Source organism: Neltuma alba, unplaced genomic scaffold (assembly GCF_004799145.2).
Source record: "Neltuma alba isolate B1F8T4 unplaced genomic scaffold, ASM479914v2 tig00010148_pilon, whole genome shotgun sequence".
Lineage (NCBI taxonomy): Eukaryota > Viridiplantae > Streptophyta > Magnoliopsida > Fabales > Fabaceae > Neltuma > Neltuma alba.
Window position 1 is genome coordinate 40,596 of NW_021635095.1, and position 27,715 is coordinate 68,310.

General features: G+C 36.1%; 7 protein-coding genes across 10 annotated transcripts in view; 4 read left to right on the forward strand and 3 right to left on the reverse strand.

Annotated features, from left to right (window-relative positions):
• The window catches only part of LOC114754551 (uncharacterized), a 26,270-nt gene extending 12,504 nt beyond the window's left edge, over window positions 1-13,766 (forward strand). The window contains exon 8 of the mRNA XM_028943336.1: window positions 13,741-13,766. The gene's annotated coding sequence lies outside the window, so the exon portion shown is untranslated. The remainder of the gene's footprint in view (window positions 1-13,740) is intronic.
• On the reverse strand, window positions 1,474-3,866 carry LOC114754476 (probable phospholipid hydroperoxide glutathione peroxidase). Its single transcript, XM_028943237.1, has 6 exons — window positions 3,530-3,866; window positions 3,168-3,244; window positions 2,907-2,968; window positions 2,296-2,414; window positions 2,047-2,214; window positions 1,474-1,777 (listed from the first exon to the last, which is right to left on the reverse strand). Exons 1-6 carry the CDS (start codon window positions 3,794-3,796, stop codon window positions 1,748-1,750), a joined length of 723 nt encoding a protein of 240 aa, XP_028799070.1. The 5' UTR covers window positions 3,797-3,866; the 3' UTR covers window positions 1,474-1,747.
• On the forward strand, window positions 4,921-11,927 carry LOC114754475 (probable protein phosphatase 2C 60). Of its 4 annotated transcripts, XM_028943234.1 has the most exons (12): window positions 6,094-6,355; window positions 6,698-6,766; window positions 7,637-7,803; window positions 8,518-8,581; window positions 9,094-9,202; window positions 9,667-9,820; window positions 10,069-10,194; window positions 10,436-10,559; window positions 10,900-10,976; window positions 11,094-11,146; window positions 11,333-11,387; window positions 11,513-11,927. In XM_028943234.1, the coding sequence occupies exons 3-12, from the start codon at window positions 7,687-7,689 to the stop codon at window positions 11,708-11,710; spliced, it is 1,077 nt and encodes a 358-aa protein (XP_028799067.1). In that variant the 5' UTR covers window positions 6,094-6,355; window positions 6,698-6,766; window positions 7,637-7,686; the 3' UTR covers window positions 11,711-11,927. The 4 variants fall into 4 exon arrangements, with proteins under 4 accessions (XP_028799066.1, XP_028799069.1, XP_028799067.1 ...); XM_028943233.1 differs by lacking the exons at window positions 6,094-6,355; window positions 6,698-6,766 and adding an exon at window positions 4,921-5,410; XM_028943236.1 differs by lacking the exons at window positions 6,094-6,355; window positions 6,698-6,766 and adding an exon at window positions 5,441-5,528.
• Window positions 13,335-14,716, forward strand: LOC114754478 (uncharacterized). Its single transcript, XM_028943239.1, has 4 exons — window positions 13,335-13,733; window positions 13,954-14,024; window positions 14,116-14,191; window positions 14,333-14,716. Exons 1-4 carry the CDS (start codon window positions 13,635-13,637, stop codon window positions 14,486-14,488), a joined length of 402 nt encoding a protein of 133 aa, XP_028799072.1. The 5' UTR covers window positions 13,335-13,634; the 3' UTR covers window positions 14,489-14,716.
• LOC114754477 (early nodulin-like protein 1) lies at window positions 14,674-15,631 on the reverse strand. The gene is made up of 2 exons (XM_028943238.1): window positions 15,301-15,631; window positions 14,674-15,209 (listed from the first exon to the last, which is right to left on the reverse strand). Exons 1-2 carry the CDS (start codon window positions 15,479-15,481, stop codon window positions 14,860-14,862), a joined length of 531 nt encoding a protein of 176 aa, XP_028799071.1. The 5' UTR covers window positions 15,482-15,631; the 3' UTR covers window positions 14,674-14,859.
• Window positions 15,632-17,070: 1,439 nt separating this feature from the next.
• Window positions 17,071-17,382, forward strand: LOC114754552 (uncharacterized). The gene has a single exon (XM_028943337.1). The coding sequence runs from the start codon at window positions 17,071-17,073 to the stop codon at window positions 17,380-17,382; it is 312 nt and encodes a 103-aa protein (XP_028799170.1).
• Window positions 17,383-17,944: 562 nt separating this feature from the next.
• Window positions 17,945-21,910, reverse strand: LOC114754546 (transmembrane 9 superfamily member 8). The gene is made up of 7 exons (XM_028943330.1): window positions 21,701-21,910; window positions 20,717-20,881; window positions 20,526-20,635; window positions 20,326-20,431; window positions 20,133-20,245; window positions 19,878-20,028; window positions 17,945-19,311 (listed from the first exon to the last, which is right to left on the reverse strand). The coding sequence occupies exons 1-7, from the start codon at window positions 21,818-21,820 to the stop codon at window positions 18,154-18,156; spliced, it is 1,923 nt and encodes a 640-aa protein (XP_028799163.1). The 5' UTR covers window positions 21,821-21,910; the 3' UTR covers window positions 17,945-18,153.
• Window positions 21,911-27,715: the final 5,805 nt, after the last annotated feature.

Below are 27,715 nucleotides of genomic sequence, written 5' to 3' on the forward strand. Positions count from 1 at the left end.
AAAAATTATCAGACAAATATGGATGATCATATATTTTGACCCTTTGAACTTCGACTAGGGATGGAGGTTGATGAAGATTGAGCTAACTTTTTTTAATATCATCTTGTTTTAAATATTTGTTTCTGGTTCTTCCCTTTTCTTGACTAAGATTCTTTGATGTCACTCTGATGTTGCCTCATTACAAGTTATTGATATATCCATTTTCATTAAAAAAAAAAGGATGATTCTTGTATAAAACACTTTTCAAATTCTTACTTATACTCGTGTAATGAAAAAGGGGAAAAGAAAATACAAAAACATTTTTTCATTAAGGCTTTATTTTCTCTTAAACAAGTACCTTTTTTTAACACCTAAAAAGTGGTTGATACTATATCTACTCCTTGATATAAGAAATTGTTTGATTTTTATTTTCATTTTAAATATAATATTTTAATTTATCTTTGTTTTTTATATTTATTTATTTTTTAAGATAGTTCTTGCAATAATAGTAATTCTAACCAATACACTAAATTAGTAAGTATATAAATTAAGAACAATTTTATTAAGATAATTAATTTAATTAATTTTTTTTAATCTATTTAAACTAATCAATTAATTTTTTATTAAACATGTGAGGTAGTAATTTATCGTTGACCCTAGCCAGATTTTATCTCTCGGTCATCGCTGTATTTGTTTTCCACGTGATGATCGATTTATATCGGTGCTGGATTGTTGTCTCTTGCAAGTGCTGTATCTCATTCTCTTTGTTAGGTATGCGAGTTCATATTTCTTTTTCCTTTTTTTTTTTGGAAAAACACACGAGTTCATATTTCATTTGTTACTCGTCCTTGCACAATGAAGGTCCATTATTTTGCCCCCAGTGGGATAAGCATGTCAACCCACCAGTCACGTTCGACGTGTTAATTTCACATTTTCCATTCGTTTGGTCAAAAATCAAAATATTTAATAATGAAATCATTTATTAAACCCATATTGATTTATAATAAAATAATTAAAGTTAATAGGAATGAGAGTATGATCAAAATAATAATAATTAATATTGTTTCGGATTTTTTTTCTCCGAGCACAGGTGATGACCGGCACCATGGTCTGTTAATTTAATTTACATATCCATCAAAGTTTTCCCTAACATTTTATTTTCCTCTCCGTCTCTCAACAACCCGGTCTCTTCTTTAGATTAGCCATTAATTTTTATATAAAAAGGGTGGGAAAATTACTTTGATTCAATTAAAAGAAAATGAAACCAGTCTGGCACCAACCAACTCAATAAATAAATCTTTTTGCCCTTTTTGTCTCCCTTTAGTCTCTGGGTTTTGGCACAATTGTCTCCCTTTAGTTAACTCGGCTATTGGATTGGGATGGAGTACGGACCAGTTGGCTGAGCCCAGCAAACAGCAAATGCGTTACACTTGGAGAAATGACTCATTACTGTTTGTTAATTACACAATTTATTAGAATTTTTATATCACACACAAAATGTCAAATATAAAATTTACAATAAATTATAAAATTCACGAGTCATATTCAATACATTTTCATAGCCTATAATGGTATATGACTTGCCCTCCCAAAACTGATACTCTCACTATTGGGAAAACAAAATAAAAATAAAAGTCAATACTCTTATTATTAAAAACAGGTAAGATAATTATAGACAATCTGTCACAAATTATTACAGGCTCCTTCCTCCTCAAGGCATGACCGGGATTCTGTTTCCTATTACTGCTACAATTTCCAACTCTCAACCTCACGCTGCAAGTAATCTCTGGACATCCTTCTGCAAATAGGAAATACCATAGTAAGCATAAATCACAGACTATGGTCTGTGATGATTGGGGGACATCAGCATTTGATAACAAATTACGAAACATTTTCATTTCAGCTTTCTTCCAATGATCACGATCCTTGGCTTTGATATATAGTCATGGATGGCAAGCAATTCTAGAACTACCCATATATGCTCTCAAAGTTTTCTCTATCAAGAATATTCCATCATTCAGGAATACAACCAAACTGTGAGGGAACCAAGCAGGAAGGCTAACATACCTCAATTTGAAACGGGGAGGTTGTTGGTGGGTATCTGTTAATAACTTTACCATTTTTATCAACCAAGAACTTCTCAAAATTCCACTTCACGAGATCACCCAGAAAGCCTCCAGCATTGGATTTCAGGAACTGGTAAACTGGAGCTGTGTTTGGTCCATTCACATCAACCTGATACAGAACTTTGACATTTTTTACTAATATTAACTGAGCTACAGTTACTAATAGAAAGAAAAATCATATAGACTAAACCTTATCAAAGATTGGAAATTCTGCTTTGAACCGAGTGCAAGCAAAATTTTTAATTTCAGGATTTGATCCAGGTTCTTGCCCACCAAATTGATTGCAGGGGAAAGCCAAGATCTCAAACCCTGGAAAGTGGAAACAAATCGCACAGCGCACTAAGAATCGTAAGGATAATGAAGCAAATCACATCCTTGGCTAAAAGTCTTAGTGTCATACTCCAGAGAGCAACTATAAACTTGGATGATTCACTCGAATGGACTTAAGTCACTTAATCTATTCACCAAGAATTTGAATAAAGCATCACAAAAGGCAACGAGAATATACAGTAAAAGCCACAAATAACCAATAGCTTGCCATATAAATATATTATATCCTGCGAAGAAAGACCTAAAATGAATGTTTTTCCTAGTGATTTTATCAACAATATGGAGTCTTGCAAAAATTGAACAGTAAAACATGCAGGGGAGGTAAGTTCCTCATAACAAACGTAATTGTACTTGGCATCTACATCTGAAAATACGAAAAAGGGGGGCCGGAAACCAACAACAGGAGATATTTAAAACTTCTACAAAAAATTTACCAACAACTCTTCTAAAGTCATCCGTGCCACAGCATACCTTGAGGTTTGTATTTTTCGTATATGTGTGAAAGTTCCGAGTAGTTTGACGATGTTAAACCACTGTCATTCAAAGAAAATTTATTCAAGTTAAAACTTACAGAAACTTCGGCATAACTGCATAATTCCACATGCCCCTGAAGCTGATTCGATTTTTGCACTAAACTGAACAAAGAGAGACTAGGAAGGAAGACTAAAAGAGGGCAAGTTTGGCTATAATACAAATTCTAGTAGGTATATAGCCTCATCGTGGATTCAGTACCATTTTGAAGCAACGTTGACAATCAAAAGAACCTTGCCCTTGAACTTGCTAAGAGAAACATCCTTCCCATCAATATCCTGCACCGTATAATAATCATGAGCGCACTATCCGTGCTCGAAATTACAGTTCTGGAAAAATCAAATATCGATTCCATCAAGCCATATATCATATATATAACAGCTAACGCTAAATTGAAATTCCAAGGTCATCACGTTTAAAAAAGCGGGGAAACAGAAACGCGAGACTAACCAAGATGGAGAAAAATGGAATCATAAACTAAGGACGACGAGAGAACATGTACTGTTGGAGAAATTTCCACGGTCAAATTAAGAGGATAATAGAAAAGAAAATCCGGCCGATACCTGGACAGTAAAATCATGAATGCTTTTCTCCGTGGCTGCTCTGGCATAAACACCAGAAGATCGAGACTTAGCAGTGAACACAGGAAAATCGGATGAAATTTGGGCAAACCCATGTTGAAAGAAGATCGACTTGGCGGAACCAAATGAGGTTTTAATGGACGGAACGAAGGCCATACATGGCCATGAAGATGAAGAATTTGGGATCACTTTAGCTTGACAGAAATTGTGAAGAGGGGTAGTGAAGCTGGAGGCTGCCGCGAAAGCCATGGAAGCCGAATAACTGCTTGAATTGCTAAGCCTTACGAGTCCGAATCCGATGCCCCTCGCAGTGAAATTGAGGGAAGGAACGTGGAGACTTTATTTAAGGCCCTCTCGGTGCTTATGAAAATGGCGCTTACACGCAGCCACGTAGGTTCTGGATCCATTTTGTTTTTAATCCACAAAATGTATAGATACTCATTATAAGAGCTAGTTATTAATTTGAGAAGATTGAAAAAAAAAATTAAATTAGTTATTTACAATAAATAAGTATTGTTTTTTTTAAAATATACTTGCTAATCAAATGTATTGATTAGAATTATTATTGTTAGAATGACTATCTTGAAAAAAAATGTATAAATATTGGAAACAAAAATATTGAAGGTTTATATTTAGAACCAAAATAAAAGTAAGACCTGAGGTAACATAATTAAAAAAATAAGTTAAATTAATTATTTATAATAAATATACATTATTATTTTTAAAATATCTGTTAATTGGTTATAACTATTATTATTAGAAGAGTAATTTTAAAATAAATAAATAAATATAAAAAATAAAATAAACTGAAATCTAATCCAGTGTCTTCTTCGGCCGAGAACAGAAACATCCAAAGTCTTCTAGGGCTGGGCCAAGACTGTTAATCTGCATCAAATCACCGGACGCATTTGGAGGAGGCGTTACCGGAGTTAAGATTCTCAACCCTTTTTTCAAAGAAAGGTCAAAAAAATTAAGTTGGCGCATTAATATAGACAACCTGACACGTTGGCTCCCCAAAAAAAAAAAGGACTCACACAGGGATTCATATCTGGTTCCACATGAAGGTTTAGAAAGAAAGCAATACTTCATCAGTAATTATGAATGAAAAACGATACATGGGCGGACATAATTGATGAGTTTAGTCTTTAGGCTATGGGCTTCAGGCTTCCATACAAAGCCCAAACAGCACTCTGCTTTCTGGGCCCTAAAATGGGCTTGCGGTGTTACTTCGTTGGACTGACAATATATCCATGTGTGTGGATGGATACACACGGACACGCGCAGAGATACGCGTCATGTAGAGAGATTTGAAAGCGGCTAAAAAATGCTAGATCAAAGCAGCGAATCTCAATTAAGAATGAGAGATTCTATATTTAGAAGAAGAGGTGATCCCTGAACGACAGAATCCGCACGCGTTATTGAGAATGGAAAGCAAGATGATTGCGGCAGAACTAGAATCATCCCTGAATCTGTGAGTAAGAGGAAATTATAGGCCTTGTGACATTACGTGTGGTACTGGCTCTTGAACGTGGAAGCATTGCTTTGTTGGGAGACATGTGAATGTGGTTTAGCAGCCAACAAGCTTCCTGGGCATGTGAGCTCCCGGATTTGAATCAAGATCTCTGATCCGCTTCCTTAATTTAATATTATTCTAAGATTTCATTCTCTGCATCACTATTCTCAGATTTCGTACAAGGAAACGTGATTGCGTGAATCTTCTCATTGCTTTAGGAAGATATGGGTTGCAATTACGACGCAGATCTTGCCCCTTCTCAATTGGAGTGGCTCGAGATTTACAAAGCCGAAAAGCTTCCGCTTTTCCACACCATGCTTTGTTCCACAAGATTCAGGCTCATTTTGTTAGTAAGCCCCACAAACTCTAGCGCAAACTAATATTCCTGACAGCACTTGGCATCTTCTCCTGTTTCTCAGCTGTTGAAGGAGCCTTGCGTCCAAAAGATTTGGCTGTATGATTTGACGAGTAATTTCAAGTTTTCCTAAGTTTTTTGCCCTTTACATATAAAATAATACCAAATTAATTATGCCACCGTGAGAGCTGCTCCCCAAGAAAACAAAATATTTATTATATCCTTGATATCATCATTTTAAAAGTGGCTGTGTATTTTCATTCGAGAGCATAATTTTTTTTTGGCTAATATCTAAAAATTTATTTTGTTTTATTAAGAATAATAAAAAAAAAGTTTCGATGTGGATAATGCTTACGCGCTCAGGGCCGCCTTACCGTGGATATTAAAAATTAGGCCGAGCGTCTTGACTTTGGGAGTGAGCGAATGCTTCGATCGGATGGATAACGAAGTCCTTTTCTTTCTATACATTTTTTTTTTTGGGGTTCTGAAATCAACGCCCTCAACTCAAGGATGCGAGATGCTTTAAATAAAAAAAATAAAAAAAAACCGGGAAATCAAGACAGTGAAGGGCCTTTTTTTTTTTTTTTAATTTTTCTTCTTTTCAAGAAACTGAGACAGGCAATCATGGAACGAAATGTTGTCAACTTGTCATAGCCCCGTGGTGAGTCGCTCAGAGGCGTTGATTAAAAGATTGTCTTATGAAATATCTTCTCTTTTTCTCGTCAGTCGCCGCTGTACTCCTCCTTCCTTCTGCTCGAGGCCGTCGCTTTCCTCGCTTCTTTCGCCCCTTTAAGCTTTCTCATCCTTTCCCATCCTCCCAGCAGACTGTAAAATTCTCGTGCCTGAATCGCTGAGTTACTTTCAAGTCACTCTCCCTTACTTGCCTTTGCTTTCATTTTAGCTCTGATCTCTGAGTCTGCACGGGGCCTTTGCTGGCCAAGTGAGTATGCTCAGATTATGGATTCTAGTTGTGAATTATAATTTCTTTTTATCCTTTTTCTAATTTATTTTCTGCCTCTTTAATCATCTGGGTCTTCCTTTATTCTACCGCTCTTGAATTTCTTCTGTTCCCGCATATTTCTCATCAGCTATCAGAGTAACTTCCATATTAATTTTTGCTATATTCTAGCAAACTTATAATTGCAATTCGAAATTCTTAAAACTTATGAATTCTTTCGGAATGCATTTGCAGACGATACATCAATTTTTAACCGATGTACTTTGTTTGATATATGTATATATATTGGTTGGTTAATTCTGCCCATTCTGGTGTGGTCTGCAGTGACTCCTTCGTGAGTTTAAGCTCCCTACCTCAAAGCATCTGGACATTATGGTCATCTTCCAAGTTTGTGTATAGTGTCTTTCAAAACAATACCTTCTGTTATCTCTCTAACGCGAGTACTCGTTAAATTAATGGAAACTCATGGTTTGATCAGCTCCCATTATTCCTTTTTTTATAACGACTATTCTGCTTCATGACGTGCGTGCCTAACCTGGGCTTCTTGCCGAACCTTTTGTTCCCTCCAATGTGCACCTCCCTATCTTTACCAACAATACAACAAAGTAGCAGTCTGCCATCAATATCTAATTTCTTATGTCTTTTTTTTTTTCACTTTCATTTATTGCTTATCTCAAATTTTTTTCACCCAACAATCCTAATTCCTTTTATTTTTATTCTGTTGTTTATCTTCCAACACGGTTAATGACTTCCCCTTCATTACGTGGCACAGTGTAAGATCATTCCATGGTCAATATCATTTTTATTAAACTGTGTCAGTGAGAGAAAATATCCTACAATTTTATTGGCTTGAGCCTTCTCCCTAGTTCCCAACTTTAAAATCATTTCGTGATCAATTTGTCTCTCCTTAACTGTGATTGTCTCGCAGAATCATAAAATTCTCCATAATGTCTGCTACATTTACTTTTAAGTCTATTTTATTGGGATATTCTCTCTATCGGCATATCCACACACAATGTCGCTGGATTTATCTCCGTTGTTTACTGTTGTTCTTGACTTCTTTCTTGGAAGAGAACTATATGATGTGAACTGAGAAATAAGGAACTTTTCAAACTTTGTTGCTTTAAAAAAAAAAAATTATTCGCTCATAGAGATCTGACAAACAATTATATATCTGCAACATTTGAAATTACAGGGCACAGCTTCAAATGAATTTCGGATTTTTCTCGTCTGTAACTTGTTTTCGTCTGTGTTTTACTTCAGTTGCCCCAAAGATAGTAAAGTAGCGCCTCTCTGTTTGAGTTTAGAGAAGAATGGGTGTTTACCTCAGCACTCCTAAAACTGAGAAGTTTTCCGAAGATGGTGAGAACGACCATCTTAGATATGGTTTATCGTCCATGCAAGGGTGGCGTGCAACAATGGAAGATGCTGTGAGTATTTATTGTAATATATTCTAGTTCTATGTATGAAATACTTTTTGCACATTGATCTTAAATCCTGTAAAATGAATATGCGTGACATAATTTGATAAAGATAAGTATGCCACATTCTATCAGCTAGCAGAGATTCTGATCTTCACACCTTGACTTAATTTTATTACATTCCTTTGTCTGGTCGCGATACCTTTTGTCTTCATCGTATGTTCTCATTTCTAATATGAAATAAATAGGCTCTTCTGCCATTTCTTTGGAGTATGATGGAGTGTTGGGAATATATCAACAAAAGTTCTGACTTGGGTAGAACAGTTTTGCTTTTATTTATTTGAATCTTCCGCATCAGCAGTTCACAATGAGCATTTTAAATAGCTCTTTTAGTGTTGTACACTCTGTATTTATGGTATAAACATATAAAACTTTATTCAAAATCTGTAGGAAAATTGAAAGTCCCAAAGGTTCCTTGCAATTTTGGTGTTATTGGAGGAACTAGATGATAATTATATTTTCATCCTTTTTTCCATGCCATAAAGGGCCGATGAGATTACTAGTTAATTGAATTGGCATTTTATAGATAATGTGAATTAATCGATTGTCTTCATTTTAGAATTTACATCCCAACTCAATGAACTGGTTTGACTTGCATTGATTTTGGATATACTATTAATATTTATATGTTATTGATTTTAGAATTCTTTTCTCTTTACGTAGCATGCTGCATGTCTTGATCTGGATGCGTCCACTTCGTTTTTTGGTGTTTATGATGGACATGGAGGTAAGATTTAAAAATGTTTGGCTACTTGGGTTGATGGAAGTCTTTATCTCAACTCTAAAGATGATGGGTTCATATGTTGCATTGAGCTTGATAACTTTTTTTTTTTTTATGTTTATCTTTTAATTAGCAAAATGAGAATCGGATTATGTTATCTATAAAAAGTAAAGTGAGAGAGAAGTTGTCAGTGCAAGAAAACTAAAAAGAAGAGAGGCTTTTCTAATCTCTGAATATATGAGAGATTTTCTTGCAATAAGAGGCTTTTCTAATCTGTGAATATATGAGAGATTTTCTTGCAATAAGCATGTTATTCACATTTGTGTTGATTTCTCAGCCATATAGCCAAATGTAGAAGGTGTAAGTACAGTAAAATGCATGAGTATGATTCTGGTCACCTCTTGTAAGGAAGAGAAGAAAGTAGGAGTGAGGGGCTGGTACTGAAGAGGAATTACAGGTTGCGTGTTATCAGCAGTGTGTTCTGTCAAGGTTGCTAACTTTACCCTTGCACTTTTCAGGGAAGGTGGTTGCGAAGTTTTGTGCTAAGTATCTTCACCAGCAGGTGCTCACAAGCGAATCATATCAAGCTGGAGATATAGGAACCTCCCTTCAGAAAGCCTTTTTCAGGTTAGTGAAAGAGGGGAGCTCCTCCTGTTTAGTCAGTTAGGTCTAAAATCAATGCTGAATACCAAATATTTTTTCAACACGTAAGTCCTATAGTTAAATATTTTTTTGAACATGTAAATCCTATACTCGACATTGTCCTCATTGTTTAGTCATATAGAAACATTCCACGAATTTTAGTTATTGGAAGATTATGATAATCAAGTATCTAGCTTTTCTTGATGGTTAACCATCTTTCCAGTTGATGCTGATGGTATAGCGTATGTTTCAGTGCTACATCTCATTTTCATAAAACTTATATGAAGCTGAGAAAATGAAGTATGACATTACCTCCTCTCTCCCCCCTTGGAAAAGGAAGAGACAGAGAGAAGTGTTTGCTCTTTCCTCGTGTACACTTCACTATCTTCCTACACTCGTTCCCGTGGAAGGATAGAAAGTTTTGAACTGGCCATTTTATTTTTATGCAGAATGGATGAGATGATGCGTGGCCAAAGGGGTTGGAGGGAATTAGCGGTCTTGGGGGATAAGATGAACAGATTTACTGGGATGATAGAAGGGTTGATTTGGTCTCCAAGAAACAGTGATAATAATGATCATGTTGACGATTGGGCTTTTGAGGAGGTAGGTGTAACAGTTTAGGAGGTTTACCATAAACTTTGTTCTTAACATCGCAGCTATCATTGCTTATGCTTCGTATTATGGTGCCTGAAACATGTCTTTGAGCGAAGATATGTTTATCTTTCCATTATAAGATACATGTTTCTTTGGATGTGCTGATCTTCTGGTTCTCTGTTTCATTAAAATTTCTTCTCTGTGTTTTATTTCCTTTTGTGGCCATTCAATAATTACAACTTGATTGGTGTATTTAGGGCCCACATTCTGATTTTGCTGGACCAACTTCGGGGAGCACAGCATGTGTTGCAGTTATTAGAGACAATCAATTAATTGTTGCGAATGCTGGTGATTCTCGTTGTGTGATATCTAGAAATGGTCAGGTAATTTATGGAACAGAAATTCTTGAACTTTTTTATTGTGTTAACTGCTTGCGTGTTTATTATTATATTCTTTAGGTACATAAATCTGTATACTGGTTAAAGCTAATGAGACGACTTTTTGAATATTTACAATAAGCTTTATAAATCTTCTCGTGTAGGTTCTATAATGAATGTTTGCGACTGAAGATTTGTTGCGGATAGTTATGGTTATTGATTATTATGACTCTGGTTTTTTTCACAGGCATACAACTTGTCTAGAGATCACAAACCTGACCTTGAGGCTGAGAAGGAAAGAATTTTAAAAGCTGGTGGTTTTATTCATGCTGGACGAGTTAATGGCAGTTTAAATCTTGCAAGAGCTATAGGTAAACCTTGTGATATTTAATTTAATTCCAAATCCCACCCCAACCTTCTAGGTGCATTAACCTTTAGCAGGACAGAGTAGTGTGGGTGTCCTCGATTTTTATTTTGGGCTGGTTAAAGAAACTAGTAGTCATGATAAATAACAGAACCATAAATGGAAGGTAACTTTGTAGAATAAGCGAAGATCTCAAGTTCATTTGCAATTTCACGCACATGACCTTCTCTTGTTTGCTCTGGACGCAAATTCCCTTTAAATTTCCTTCTCCTTCTTCTTCCTCTCTCTCTGTGTATTCTTTTTGGTTTAAGAATGGCTAAATGTTTTTAATTTCTGTTTTGTTGCAGGTGACATGGAATTTAAACAGAATAAATTTCTGCCTGCTGAAAAACAAATTGTGACTGCCAATCCTGATATAAACACTGTTAAGTGTTTTTTCAGTTCAACTAACTTAATTGGCTTGCAACTTGTTTCAAGTATTTTTCCTTTAAATATTCGTATTTTCTGACTCCCACAATTTTTCGTTATCAACATGTTACAGGTTGAGCTTTGTGAAGATGACGAGTTTATAGTGCTAGCATGTGATGGCATATGGTACGCGCCTTATCTTTTTGTATTCCAGTTTTAATGCTGATTTTGTCAGACATTTAGAGGGAAAAAATGGTGATTGAAATCAATAAAATGTACTGCAATTGGGTTCTCATGTTAAACACTTGGTAAGTTGCATACCTAATGAGCAGTGAGTGATGTTGTGCTTTTCTTTATGTTGATTGTGTTCAGGGATTGCATGTCAAGCCAGCAGTTGGTGGATTTTGTGCATGAACAACTGCGTTCGGTGAGCTTGAACTTGTTTCCTGATAAAATGATTATTTAATGAGTATAGTAACTGACAATTACTGATGATGACTATTATAAAGATATATATAATATTAATAAAAGAGTAATTGATCACGAGTGCAGGAAAGTAAACTTTCCGCGGTGTGTGAAAGAGTACTTGATCGGTGTTTGGCTCCGTCAACTGTGGGCGGCGAGGGATGTGATAATATGACAATGATATTGGTTCAGTTCAAGAAACCCAGCCAGTTCAAAGCAGCGGAAGCAGAAGAGCCATCTGCTGAAGCTGAAGCCAATACAGGGGAGAGGAGCCAGAGTGAGTGAGCAGGTTGTGTTTTTTCAGATGTGGATTGTATAGGGTGTGCCACTGACCACTGGTTAGAAATAATACACTAATGCAACAATTCTCCGTATAAAATATCCAATGTTGTATTGTGTTCCATTATCTTTTGTCTAGTATTTTCACTTCTGAACTGCGCGTCCTGTTTTGCTTGTAACTCTTCTCATCAGTATTTGTATAATTTATAATTTATAATTGTAATTTTAGCACACACCCCACCCCCACCCAAAAAAATTCCTCAGTTTCAGATCGCGCATTGCAAGATCCGTAAAGTTCGATAAGATTTTAAGTCGTGGGGTCGTAGTTATAGTCCACTAATTGTGTTCGAGTAAACGATTTGGATATCGTAAACATATCTAAGTTTCTAGCAATCTAATCGCTTATAATTTTGAACTCAACGAACCCTATAAACTCGCTGCCTGACATTTTAGTTATTGTTTGCCATAAAAATGCAATTAACAAAAGTTATCATGTCGTCAGAAGAGAGGAATTTTATTATCATACAATCTTTTGATATGCGAATGATACATTTTAGTATGAAAAATAACAGGTCCATGCAATTAACTTGTCATTAGTACTTTTTTGTATTTACATTTTTTTGCTTTAGAAGTTAACAGAGATCTGCCCATATAGTAATTTCAAAATGAAACGAAATGGATGCAATAGAAAAAAGAATTACATTTAATTTCCTAAACTAATTCATTATATATTAGTCAAATTAAAGCAAGCTCTTATTTTAGAATTCCTGTGCATGAAATGATGTGTGACGCATTTTAAGATTTTTGGAAGGGTGTTTTAGTAATTTGCCGGGGCCCCAATAGCAGTGTTCCCAGTCACAGCAACAAGGTTACAAAAGTGCAATCTGGAGCCATTTAGGGCCTGTTTGCATTCACGTTTGGACACCAAAACGTGCGATTCAAATGGCAAACGGTGCTTTTTCAGAAAATGTAGTGTTTGGCACAGCGTTTATATAATCTGACTTTTAGATCTCAAATGGACTTATGGAAGAAGCTCTTCAATCCTGCTTTTACCGGTGGAAAGTAACAGTGCCGTGGAAAGGTAGCATTTTTTAATTTCTTTCTAATAATAAATTAATTTTTTATTTTAAATGATTTTATTTTGAATTTTTTTTTTACAATTGTCACATTATATACATTTAATAGTAAATATGTACTACCTCCAATTCTTAATATAAGAGCTAGTTAATTAATTTGGAGAGACTAGAAAAGTTAGTTAAATTAGTTATTTATAATAAATAGTTATTGTTTTATATTTAGAATCAAATTTAAAATCAAAACTAGCTCTTATACTAAGGACTGGAAGTAGTATTACTTAATAAAATTCATATCCTTTTTGTTCATTTTACATATAAACTAACTTTTTTATTAGTCATCCAAACAAGTTTACATTTCTCAAACTGACTTTTTTACAAAATCCAATCCAAACATAAATCACATTATCCTATCTGACTTTTACCCAATCTGACTTTTGTAAAAGTCAGATTGAAAAAAAGTTACTTCTCCCACCGCTAATCCAAACACACCCTTATCTGTTATCGTGATCATCCCCCATTCTTTGCTTCTTTCTTTCTCCATCATGATAACTTCTCTTTCTCTTCCATTTCCTCCCTCCCAGTTCCTGATGATTAATGCTATAATCCTACTCTACCATGAACAAAAACCTAAATGCCCCCTTCTCTTCCTCTCTCCTTAATTTTTCATGGCTTTTCCTGGCTTCTGATATCCCTCTGTTCTCTCTCACCCTTTTTCTGCTTCTTGCTTTCTCTCCTTTCTTTTTTCCAGCAAAAGGTTTTGCCTCCAGGAACCCGGGTCGTAAAGACATGGAAGAGAAACGTTGGGGTTCTACCTCGGCCTCCATTCCCTTCAAAATTTCAAGCTGACGGATAAGATGAAAAGGGGTTTGGTCTTTAATTTCCATCAATCCAATGCTTCTCGTAGAGATCCAAAATTCAACAGTTTATTACAAGATTATTTGGACCTGCAAAAGGTTGGAGCTCTCTCTCTCTCTCTCCCTCTCTCAAACGGCACACGCACACAATTTATAATGCAGTTGTAATATTAATAATTTGAAAGTTGATGAAATGTTTGGTCTGATGTACCTTAATTATCTGCTTGATAGCGGATAAGGAAGAGAAATTATGATCGCTCTTAAGAGCCCAAAGGCTCTTAACATTATGAATAAGAGAGAAATGATTATTTTGTTGCAGGAGAATGTCAGAAAGAAAAGGAAAATTCGATCGGCCAGACGAAAAATAGAAACACTTGTGCATGAAGTTAGGTGTGAAACATGAAGATTTCATCCATGGTTATTATTATTTCTTTCCTTTTCATTGAATAATTCTGTGACTCAGTATTTTCACCTTGTTTAGGTTTCTGAGGCAACGTTATGAGTACCTTATATATTCACGGTCTTCTAAAGTTGGAGAGGAGATGGTTGTCAATGAGGTATTGACTTAGCCAGGAATAAGGAAGCTGGTTTGTGTTTTTCACTTTTCAAAGTGAATTACTTTTTTGTGCATAGAACCTACGAATTAATGTTTATTGCACCCCCAAAAAAAAAAAATGACACTGTTCCCTTTAATGCAGAATGATATAGGGCAGCAAGCAGGGAAAGGGAAAGGGAAAGGGAAAGGGGGGGTGGATCAAGAGTGGGAGAAAACCACGAATTGCATAATCGACGGAAATAAAGGTAGAGCAAGTGAAGTTACATGTTCGGCAGAAAAAAGTTCGATTCATTCATGATCAACTAGTGGCACTGTTTTTTCTAGTTATTTCATGCTTTTTCTCATCGGTTCAGCAATTAGCTTCTTTATTAATTAAAATGTGATTTCCTGCAGCAAAACTTGATTTGCTAGTACTTAGGGAGGTATGGTTGGGTGAGAGGGTGAATGTGAATCAGAAAAGCTTTCACAATATGACATTGGAAAGACAAAAACACACGATGGTAATGTAATATATGGGTATCATTAACCACTGGAGTGTGAAATCAGATACCTAAATTTTTACATATGATAATAATAATTGGAAAAGAATCATGTAATCCCCTCAAAAAGAATAAAGCTCTCAACAAAGAAATCTCTGTTCTAACACCTAAGAAAATGGAGCCATTAGCATCAGAAAAACCACAAAGCCGATACTCCCACAAGAGCCGCCATCAGGCCACCCCGAAGAGCAGTGGCGCTGCTGGTGGGAGCTACAGCAGGACCTTCGAACTCGACCGGAGAAGGTGCCGGAGAAATACCCATGTGGCGGTTTCTGGGAGTGAGAACAACCACAACGAGCTTTTGGCCCTTCTCGCAGTGCCCATTTGCTCCGCTAATGAAATAGAATGGCCCAGGACGATCAAGCCTCACCTTGGTGTTGCCATCACTGTACTCTCCGAGGGGGTTGGCGGTATTGCAGTTAGCATAGTCTTCCTTGCTTACTTGCAAAACTGAGTCTCTCCCACCTTCGTACTTCCACACTAATCAGCAAAAACAGAGATACTGTCATAATATGCAATGTCTCATAAAACCAGAAATGTGGCAGAATAAGAGTAAAGAGATTAAACATACCAAGATGGTCGCCGACTTGGAAGCGGGACCTTTCAGCCCATTGATTGAGAGAATCAGATTGAGAAGAGGGGATCTTCCATGCATCAGTCTTGCCTCCCACCAAGATTTCCCTAGCTGCAGATAGGCCGAAGAGAAGGAATAAAAGGACAAGAGAAGAAGAAGCTGATGAGGAAGAAGCCATGGATTCTGATAACTGAAGGGAAGTTCGTGGGGGCGTTAGATGATGGAGATAGAGATGTTTTGTTTTGTATTGCAACAGCTGAGGAGGGGTTCGGAGTATTTATGGAGGAGGAAGAAAGAAACTAGCCGTTAAAGAGTGTGGAGAAAGCATGGAGGGGGGGCCACATGTCTCCGTTGGAAGGAAACGTTTTGCCCCAGACCGATGAATCATGCAACAGTGGGACCCACTTGCGTTGTGGGGAGTACTATTTAAGAGGATCATCGTTTTGTTTTGCAACGGTCACTGAAAGCGGATTCTGCTCAGGTATGTGAGGATTTGCAGAAACGGATAAACTTCGCAGCTGTCAGGGGAAACGGAATATTCAATTTTGTGATTACTGCTTTTTTTTTTTTTTGCCAGAATTTTGCGATTATTCAAGTAGCTTGCCTTCTTCAATTTTCATTTTTAAGCCTTGATTATTAAAACTGCTAGTACGTTTCTGGGATCCTAATTTATTATCCTGCTTCCTCGATCAATTTTTTAGCTAAAATACTTTTGACGGATAAATTTTGTGTTTATTCCATTTTTATTTTGTTTAATTCTGTTGGACGAGACTATGCTCGATTATTAGTTTATCACTCAACACAGAAGTATCAGATTGGGCTTTATCTCACGAATTCTTATTTTTTCGGTTGAGGTTGAAGCCTACGAATGAAAAGCCAGGCCCAATGGGGAATAATTAATTTCCCTTTTTTAGCTGCAAACAAGTATCAATAATTTTATCGAACTTAAAATGTGTTGGACTGTGTTTTTAAAATAAAATAGATTTGTTTCATACTTGATTTTTTTTAAATTTATGCTCAATATGAGAAAAAACCATTGAGTGAATTTTCTAATTCATAATCAAGCACAAGATGACAACCAAGTGCGAAAATTCATTCACTTATTATGATCTTTCTTTTTAAATGGGGAAAAGGGATGCTAAATGGGGAATTTAGTACTCTTCCGGTCCTTAATATAGGACCTAATTTTTGAGTTGGTTTTGGTCCTAAATATAAGACCCATTTCTCATATTTATCAGTTTTCTCTAAATTACCTCTATGGATACTCCCTCAACCATAATCAAGTAGAAGAGGGGAAGGGGTATTAAGAAAGATAATTATGGTGTTTTAGGAAAAATGTGTCACTTTTTTTATAATTAACTAACTTACCTAACTTCCTTAATCTAATCAAATTAGTTAAATAAGTCTTATGTTAAGAACCGGAGGAGTATTGTCTTGTTCGAGTGACAAGGTCAAATGGGGAACGTTTGGCTGGAGAGAAGTGGGGACAAGGAAGAGCAAAGGCATTGTCATTGTATGGGCAAGCTAGAAACCGAGATCGTATTGGAAACAAAAATATCTAAATCTAAATCCAAGCCTGTAACCTGTTCCAGAGACAAGTAAAACGGATGATATAATGATGCGCACACAGAATCAGAAGCGGAGCATGCATGACGACACGTAGCAGCGACGTGTCAGGAAGACGTGACGCGGCAGCAGACGCGGCAAACAATGTGGGTTCTTCTTGTAGCTGGTAGGAAGCGAAGAGGAAGCCGGCACAACAGAGGAATGGCGGGAGAAGAAGAATGGAGGAAGAATGCGGAGACACACAAGATGACTGCGGAGGAAGTGAAGGCGGCAGGAGTGGAAGCCTCCAAGAGACCCCCTGGCAGCGGCCGCCCTCCCGGAGGAGTCCTTCACCAGAGGAGAAACCTTCCCTTCAGTTTCACCACCATCACTCTCACCGGTTTGGTCCTCTCCGCTGCCCTCGGTTATTTCGTCTTATACGTCCACAAGAAGCCCGACGCCACCGCCTCCGATGTTGCTAAGGTTGCTGTCGGCGTTCCTGACGCCCACAACAATACTCGACCCGGCAAATAGTTCCTTGGGTCTTTTCCTTTTTTTCTTCAGAATCTCCTGAGACAACAACTAATCCCTTGTTTGTTCTCAGCACCCTTCTCCAAAATTCCCTGTCTTTTCCATCAGTGGTATGATTTATTTCTCGGCATTCTTTGTTATGATTTTGATCGTGTTCGCGTGTTTACAATTCCCCGTCTTTCACCCTTCCTTACAAAGTACATGATAAATTTCACTCCGAAAACAAAAAAGTACATCATGACATAACAATCACTGTAATTTTGCTTGTTTTAATGCCATAGTCCTACCACCAACAGTCATTCAGGAGGTGTTTGGCTATAGCTAAAAATGTTTTTTTAGAATATTTTTTCACAATCAAGATAAATTTCTTTACAAATTTATTTCGTATATTTTAAAATCGGTTCCCATTCAAATACTTTTTTATTTATAATACTCTATCCTACATGCCACATTTTTCATCTTAATTGCATCATTGCCAGTGGATCGCAAGTGCAATGACAGTTTCTTCGAATAAATGAAGATGTCACCTAGAAACCTATTCTCTAACACCCCCCCCCTGCGAAAATTTCATTCAATGTACTGAGACGAAAGAATCACGGTGTCATGCAATTCAAAATTGTATAGAATAGGTTACATCTGAACATGACATGTAATGCCCGAATTTCAAAACCTAGCACAAATTTTCTTCGTCCTTCAACAAGCATACAAGATGAATCAGAAGAACTACTAATTACTTGTATCGGAAAAAAAATGAACAACTAATTACTATAACACTTAATCAATTTTCACCGACGAGTAGATGAGCCTTGTGAACCAGAAGCATGCATAGAATCCGATGGTACCAGTCAGCACAAAAAATGCATACGAAGCTATAAGCATGTACCCGAAGTACAAGATTCCAGATACCATCTTTGTGATTTCAAGCTTGGTGAAGAAGTAGAATGCCGCGTAAAGGAATAGGTAAAGTGCAGAAGAGCCGGACGTGAGGTATGACCGCCACCACCACAAGTAATCCTCACTGCACAACTGGAAATAGCAGAGCACGATGGTTATCTCTGCACAAGTGATGACCAGGATGACGAAGACCAAAAAGAGGAAACCGAAGATGTAATAGAACTGATTCAACCAAATTGAGGTGAGGATGAAGAAAAGCTCGATGAAGACAGCTCCAAATGGGAGTATTCCCCCAATCAGAACTGAGAAAACCGGGTTCATGTACCAGGCCTGCTCGGGGATCTGCCTCGGGATTTTGTTAGTCTTCACGGGATTCTCAATTGCAGGCTTCTTGAATCCAACATAGCCACCCACAAAAACCAGTGGAACCGAGATCCCAAACCATAAAAAGATCAGTGCAAACATAGTACCAAAAGGCACAGCTCCAGATGATTTCTCGCCCCATATGAGAGCATTTAGTACAAAGAAAATGGAAGAGACGATTGCAGGAAACATGACTGCAGTCCGGAAGGCGATTCTCTTCCACTCGGTTCCTTTAAACATTTTATATAAGCGGGCAGAGGAGTACCCAGCAAAAAGTCCCATGAAGACCCAAAGCAAGAGCATGGCTGTCATTAGCCCACCTCGGTTTGAAGGAGAAAGGAACCCGAGGATGGCAAACATCATGGTGACTAGAATCATTCCGAAAAACTGAACGCCGGTTCCAGCATAAACACACAGCAAGTCCGAGTTGTTAGGGGGCCTAAAGACATCTCCATGGACAAGCTTCCAACCAGTCTCTTCTTGGGCTTCTTCTTGCGTCTCAAGCTCATTGTACTTCGAGATATCACGGTAAAGTGTCCGCAGCATTATCATTGCCACCATGCCCGAGAGGAAGAGAACAATCATCAATGAGTTTACAATTGAGAACCAGTGAATCTGGTCATCACTCATCAGCAAATAAGCATCCCATCTTGAAGCCCACTTCACGTCACTGGGCTGTAGCCAAAGGTCAAAACAGCTCTTATGAATAAGACATCACCAGCATCATAATGACAACAATAATGGTGGCAGCAGCAATAAAACTAATACTACCACTTCCTATCCTTAACATAAAAAGTTAATATGACTTTCAATTTCGTCTTAAATATAAGATTTTAATCCACTTTCTCTTTCGTATTTATCCATTTTTTCCAAAATAGTTAATTACACATTTTAAAATTTTCATCAAATAGTAATTCTAACTAATACATATGATTAGCAAGGATATTTTATGAAATGTAATACCTATTTATTACAAATAATTAACTCAACTAATTTCCTAATATACTCAACTTAGTCAACTAGCTTTTATATTAAGGAATGGAGGTAGTATCATTCAACAGTTAAATTCCGGAGAGAAAAATTAGAAAGTATGGCAAAACTAATAAATAGCCCATAATAAATGGGAACGATGAGAATAACCATTTAGATTTAAAATAGTTATGACAACCGGAAATTCGTCCCGTTGCTCCTGACCAAGAAAGGACATATGTAACATGATATCACGTCCATAATAATCTCACCTGGAACTCAACATCATACGTGAATATTATCTCATTATTCTCTTCAACCTCTTGAGGAGCGTTGGAATTAACAACTGCATGTTTAGTATGAGGGTCACATGTTGTCAATCGGGTCTTGTCATCCCATTTCCCTTCGTATTCATGTTTAACACTGCACAATAACAGTCGAGTAAAAGAAAATCAATTCGACAGACCATGGATGAAATAATCAATATAGATAATTACGTAGAAGAGGTGAAGGTCAAATTTAGTGACCTGAACGGCTTAACCTCGAAACCCACAATTCTGGCCGATTCAGTTACATCGTCTTTATGGTACTTGACAATAAACGACAAATGATTGTGGATAAAGTACTTCTGCTCTTTGCTCTGAGCAATTAGAAATAAAGTCAGCATAACAAGATAAATGTCATTCACAACAAAAGGTTCATGCTAGGCAATAAGCATACCCCACTATATTGCCCCTTAAGCCCAACATGGAAACCAAGCTGATAAACAGTAGAATCCTGATCCATCCGCTTTAGAGGAACAACAAGAGGAAGGTTATCAAGGATCCTGCACATAAAATGCAGTACCATACCAAGATATGTCAAAACAGTTGATGCAATACACCGGCACAAAAATATAGCTCAGTCATTGGTATACATACATGTTCACACGGTACTCATCATCAATCTTCTCTTTAAACTCCTTTGCAGTTTTGGCATCAAGTTTAAGCTTACACACAACATTGCACATTTGTGGCTCACGCATTTTGAACTGAAAAATATCTCAAACTTAGAATCAGACGCAAAAAATAATAGAAAAGAGGCTCACCATCATGCTCAAAATAAAACTAACCACGTATAGAGAATTTTCAATGCGGTCACCACGAAGCACTTCACCAAGATTTTCTGCACTATCAACTATTTTTCCAGGGTTACAATAAGGGAGCGAATAATATGAGTAAGGCAGCTGAGTCTTTGTCGATGTCAACTTGTTCACTTTGACTTGCAATGTATCTCCCTGCACCAAAGAAAATTAATTTGTTTGAGCATATCAGAAGGGCATAAAATGAAAATATGATAGACATCACACTCATCAGATTCAAATCTTTTACAAGTTTACAATAGAAATATCCTGTGCACACAGCCATCAAGATGAAGGCAACTTTTGGAGCGGTTGCATTGAAAACGAGATACATATAATTCGCTCAATACACTCCATCAGTCGTTATGAAATCATAATGATGTTAAAAGGCAGTTCAATCATGCCCAGACGCGTAATATGGAAAACTACAAAGACCCTCACTTGCAATTCCTGACATCCGTCATCTTTAACGGCTAGCTGATTCTGTAAAAATTTTACATCCAAAGCTCCAAAACCCACATGACTCCTCAGCAAAATCTCAATTCTATTACAAGTTCACAATAAGATCCAAAAGACCCTTAGCAACTAAACATTCACATCGAAACAACAACGTTCGGTTATAAATTATAGTGGAATGTTGGATGATTGCAGAAGAGAGTGAAGAACGAGTTGCGGGTAGTAGCATTTCGATGTTTCCCAATCCTCCGATTCTCAATGAAGCATAAATGAACACGAAGAGAGAAGAGAAGCAAAACCAAGTTAAGGGCTACGCATCGGACGTTCTTCAATGACGTGATCTATTAGAGTTAAATTTCCAACATTCACTACATTCCCCATGCCTCATTTTTCAATCGCACAAGGGGTGAAAAACCTAGAATCTGTTATATCTAGCATGGATCTGAAGCTTGAACACAGATCAAGAAGTTTATATGAATCCAAGAACAAGTGAATATGCGAAAGAGAAATGGAGCTGACCTTCTGAAAATCCTGCGGAGCGACGCCAGGGAGATAGAAGCAGTGAGCACCATGAAGAAGAAGCAGAAGAGTAGCAGCGAACGTCAGAATTCGGAAGGAATAAGATGTCCACAACGCCATGGCGCTAGAGATCGAAAGGGCGGGCGATGTAGATCTCAACAGAGGATGGGCTCTTTCAAATAGTTGTGTCCGTCACGCGTGAGTTATAAAGGGAGAAGAACAAGAAAGACAAAGAGATCTGCGGCGACGAGATGGAAGACTTGGGTATTTCTCCGGTTACACGTTGGGTACGGTTACACCATCCGCTTATCAGATAGTGCCACGTAAGTGGTTCGAGTTGGATCTGACCATAACAACCGTCGACCTAAAGGGTATTATCGGGATTTCACAAAATGAGAATTAGGAAGGAACCTGCCAAAGCTTCTTATTTTCTACGTCACTACCCAGATCTGCGGCCGCGCAGGGAAACCATGGAAACATGATCAGAAACTAAATAAATTTTAACTTGAAAAAATATTTTAAAAAATCAATACTTATTTTTTATTATAAATAACTAATTTAACTAATTTTTTAATCTATTTAAGTTAATTAATTAACTCTTATATTAAAAATCGGATGTAGTATTATAAAAACCATTTTTATGCCTCAGATCTGGAATTTTCCTGCAGTGACGCGATTTTTATTTATGCCGCTTCAACTCGGCAACGAAGCAAAAAATAGTGAATTTATCAAAAAACATAGTAGTAAAATTTAAGAAAGATAAAAAATCAATGTCTGCAAAAAAAATGTCGAACGTTTTTTGGCTGGCAATTGAAATAACTGGGTGGTAGAAATGGCGTTTGCTTGCTTCCTAATCCTTGGACATTTTACTGCTTTTGGTATTTTCATTGCGTCACAGGAAACATAAAATAAAGAATGAATTGCTGCCTGAAAATAACTCACCGACGACAAGGTGGTCTTGGATGTTTATTTTTCCCCCAATAATAACGTGGTCTGTTCTGGGGAAGGAGGTGACGGAGTTATGAGTATTGGGCCACTGGGGGTCAGGCCCAATGATATTTTTTGGGTAGTTAGATACCCTTTGACTTTGGACACATGGTATTGGGTAAAGTTGAGTCCATGTGGAGCGCCACTTCCTCATGGGCGGAGAATGGGCCAATGGGGTATGGGACTTTGCTTTAGGCCTCTTTTAATGGAACATCAAGTGTGATGAGTGAGGTGAGAGAGAGACTGAAATCAATTAGTGCAAACTGCAAAGTGAACGAAAGGGCTGGGTCTAGCAGGCAAATTAATACTATTTCCGGTTCTATTTATAAAATCTTGTTTGTAATCTATAAATAAAATCTTATAATTAGGATATGAGGTAGTATTTGAAACTTCATTAGCAGAGGGATTTATATTTAGTGTCAGACAGCATCTCGAATAGTATTACCTCCAATAAAATTCATGCTTAGTGAAAAAAAGGGCAAAGTGAAAAGAATATTAAATGATGATGGGTTAACATCCTGTATTTGACACCAAACCACATTCATCAACTAAGAAATGAAAATTCGGTATATTTTAGTCAGTTTTATGCATGTGAGACGTTAGAGGGGGGGAATAACAGTTATGATTTGAGTTGTTTTTCAGTTAGATATAACCACTGTACTCTTATTGTCATATTTATAAGTCATTTTCAACATGTTTCACACAGATTAAGATAAACTTGAAATTTTATTGATTCTCATCTAAAATTTAACAACTTGCTAACTTTATTCCTATTTAATATATATTATACCTCATTTAAATAAAATCAACAAAATAATAAATAAAGAGTAAAACTATACATTTATATTAAAAAAAATTTCTTAGTACCCTATAAATAGTATCAAAAATATCTTTTTTTTTCTGTTTTATAAGTAGTACTAGAAAAGTTTATCGGCTTTTGTTTGCAACAAACAAGCATCGCGGTAAGCCGCGGAGGCAATAAGCGAACCGTCAATGTCAAAAAACTATGTTTGGACTCCGTTAAATTCTTTAATATGTTTAAATTAAGAATTCTTTTTTTAAAAAAATGCTCATATTAACGATATGATATGATGATTCATTCATGACACTAAATTATTTCACACAATCAACGAGATGCAGTACTATAACACATTAAATGTACCAGGCAATAGTTGAATTACCTTTTATATATAGGAAAAAGAACACTGTCATCCGATTCTAATAATAAAAAGGCAGGGACAGGTTATTATTTTATCCTGGAAGATGTAGTTAATACTTAATAATGTAACTGAGCGACCGTGCAATAATATGTATGAAGAGGACATCGTTGCTAAAGCTAATAATAGAATGATAATGATGATTTCGTTTTTACGTTACTTGGCAATCAAATAAAGCAGTTCGTGTCGTGATAATTAATCATAATCGTCATGATTTAATAAGCCTCCAAGTTTAAATAAATAAAACAAACAAACATATATACTACGCAGTTTCAAGCAAAAATAACTTATTTTCCACGTGTACGGGTGGAATATAAAAGGAAATTAATTAAAAGGCTTCCCCCACTATGCGTATTAAGGCATTATTATGATAATTACAGTTCGAAAAATAACGGGTCAACAAGTTTACGAATACGCGTGCTAATTAATTATGCCAGTAATGCGTTTGGTTGGGAGCATAATGCAAAATGTAAGGTGGGAGAAGACAAGAATAAGTGAAACCCGGCTTCTGTAGTAAAATATGGAATTGCATGCACGGTAAAACATTTTGTCACGGACCCAAGTTAACTAAAACCCCGATATCGTTTTAAAAAGCGTAAATTGAAAACGTTAGTGTGTGTGAATATGTGTGGGGGTATATGTATCATTGTTGGAATCAAATCGAAAGTACTATGCTGCGGTGAAGGAAAACGCGAAAATGGGCACGCGCATCATCATTGGAGGCACAACCACCACACATGCGCGTATGATTTGACTCCAGTTGAGATTGAAACTGAGTTTGGTCATAATTAACCACCACGCCTCCCTTCTGATGATTTTGTGTCCTCCTCTCGCCTGTGCTTCCTTCCTTCAAAGCCCCATCGGAATTAACAACCACGCTACAAGCCCACAATTATTTTTACTAAACTGTTTGGATGAAATCAAATCATAGTTTAGAGAATAGCTTCTGGAGAATAGATTTTGTAGAGAATAAGTTATGTGAAAACGTGATTCTGAGAAGTGAAAGTGTTTGGATAGTTGTTATCAGAAGTACTTTTTATATATACAAATTACTAAAAAGGACATAAGTTAGTATGATAATTACGTAAAAGATAGATTTTATGATATATTTTAATTTGAAGGAATAAAATTGTTAATAATATATTTTTACTAACATAATTAATAATACATAAGATAATGTAATTAATAAATAATTAATATATGTATATATATTTATAAGATATAAGATTAAATATGTTTATAAAAGAATTAAATGGTGCTAAAGTCATATTATTGTTGAGATCTACTCTTATAGGCATAATCATATTCTCCAATTTGAGGAAGAAACAAAATAGATTCACTTCTCCCGAAACCATAATTTTGACCCAAATCATGATTTCAGATAATTTGTGCCTGTTTAGATGATTTTTTTTTTTTTTCAAACTATGATTTGTCCTCCTATCCAAACAGGTCCTAATAGGAAAACCAAAAAAGAAAACAGGTTTGGAGGATGGCATCGTGGTCCCGTTCACCCCATCTCATGATTAGAAGATCTCGTGGAGCCCACTGCTATCCATCACACGTTCCCTACCGTTGTGTTCAGACTTTAGTAATAAGGCGTGCAAACGAATTTTAAAACTCTCGGATTCGCAACAAACCATGCATCGAAGGATGCTAGCTGGATGAACAAAAACCAAAGGGAAACAAGATATTTAGATAACACAAATATGAAAATCGAGCGCAATGAAAAATTTTATTAAATGATATTTTCAAATGTCGCACTGTTTATTTATGGTCAAGTTGCTTTTATTGAGGGGATTATATACAAAGTCGTGATATATTATAAAATACACTGAAGACCCACGATTCATAATGAGGGATGGCAGGGAATGATTCATTGAACGTCAGAGCTCCGCTTCCATCTTGGAAGTGAATAAACAGTTGTTGAAAGTATGTAGTAATCATCCACACACATATATAAGCATGAAACATAAAATCCACAACAAATCTAGCTATTAACAATATACTATCTCCGGTCCTTATTATAAGACCCCGTTTGACTTTTTATTTGGTCTTAATTATGAGACCCCAATCTATTTTGTCTCTTATATTTATGTATTTTTTTCCAAGATAATCTTTCTAATAATGATAGTTCTAGCCAATATACTTAATTAGCAAGGATATTTTAGAAATGACAATACTTATTTATTACAAATAACTAACTTAACTTACTTTCTTAATCTCCTCAAATAAGTTAACTGGGTCTTATAATTAGAACCGGAAGTAGTATTACGTAACGCAACTTATTCTAAATTCTATTGGAACAGCAAATAAGAACGACTCGAAAGAAAGAAGAGGAGGGTGTCCGCGAGGGGGGAAAAAGGCCCGTTAATCCCGTGAAATAATAAAAACAGCGAGTCTCGTGTACTTGCAAATGTGATGGGTTGACACTGATGAAGATCGGTAAACATGCAACATGCATGGCGATCATTTGACGCCATATTTATAGGAGCTGTCAATAAGAGCGTATCAGTACTATTTACTCATTCAACCATAGAAGAAGAAGAGGAAGTATTAAAAAAGATAATTATGGTATTTTAAGAAAATCGTGTCACGTCTCTTATAATTAACTAATTTACCTAATTTTTTTAATCTAATTAAATTAGTTAAATAGGTCTTATATTAAGGACCATAGGAGTATTATTCATATTCAAATATTTCTATCAACATTTATACTCACCTGTTCGTGCATAAACGTAATTAAATAAAATGTACATCTACTTGATATGAAATTGCCGAGACGGTGGTTGAATAAGAAATCAATAAACTTTTGTTCTTGAAAGAGTACTTGGGGCGCTAATTGAAATAAGGAATCAAGCATGATACAAAACTTATTTCTAATCACTTATAAACAATTTTTCAAATGTGATTTATAAAATATGATGTAAATATATGAGATATCATATTAATAAATAGTTATATAATCCAATTCAAATGGGCAACCCTTTTTTTTAAGATTTTTAGGTTGTGTTTAGATTAGCATATAAATCATGATTAAAAAATAATTTATAAATCAACGAGCCTCGGATTGATAAACTTAAGGAGCTGTACCAACGTGCTGCCGCCTGACGGCTGACGCTTTGGGATTACAAAAACAGCCGTTTATACCTTTATTCTCTGCTTTCAGTTATTTTATATGCCATTCCATGTCAAAGAAAAGTACAGTTATTCACTTTAAAAAAAATAAAAAGTAGACTGACTTTCTATTTTAATCCCTAATTTATAAATAAAGACTTGTGTTCAAATTATAATTAATGCTTTATATAACTTTCAAGAGCTCCAGATAAACTATTATGACTGCAGAAAAATATGATAATATTTCTTATGGTCTGGAAAAAAAAGGCCAAACAAATATGCGTGCGTGGAAACGGTAGTGGTAGTGGTAGGGACATAGGATATATCTCCTTTTGTGGTTAAAAAAAAAAAAGACATAGGATCCCTTCAGGAGCACACGAAACGAAGTGTATGAATAACTTGAATATGCTTCATCCCTGACGCGTTGGGATTTCTCAGTTTCCACCCGCTATGTTTAATCCTCTCTACTGTTTTTATAATCCACTAATGATTTGAAGATGCAAACCCGTTCTGTTTTCCATCATCCTTTTAATTTGATATTAGGACCTTTTTAGAATAATTTATAAATAATTTTTAAATTGTGATTTATAAAATATAAAATAAATATGTGAAACGAGTTTTATCTTTACTTACGTGAGACATGTTTATACTCGATTTTACAATATTGCTGGCAAAAAATAACTTTAAATGCTAAAAT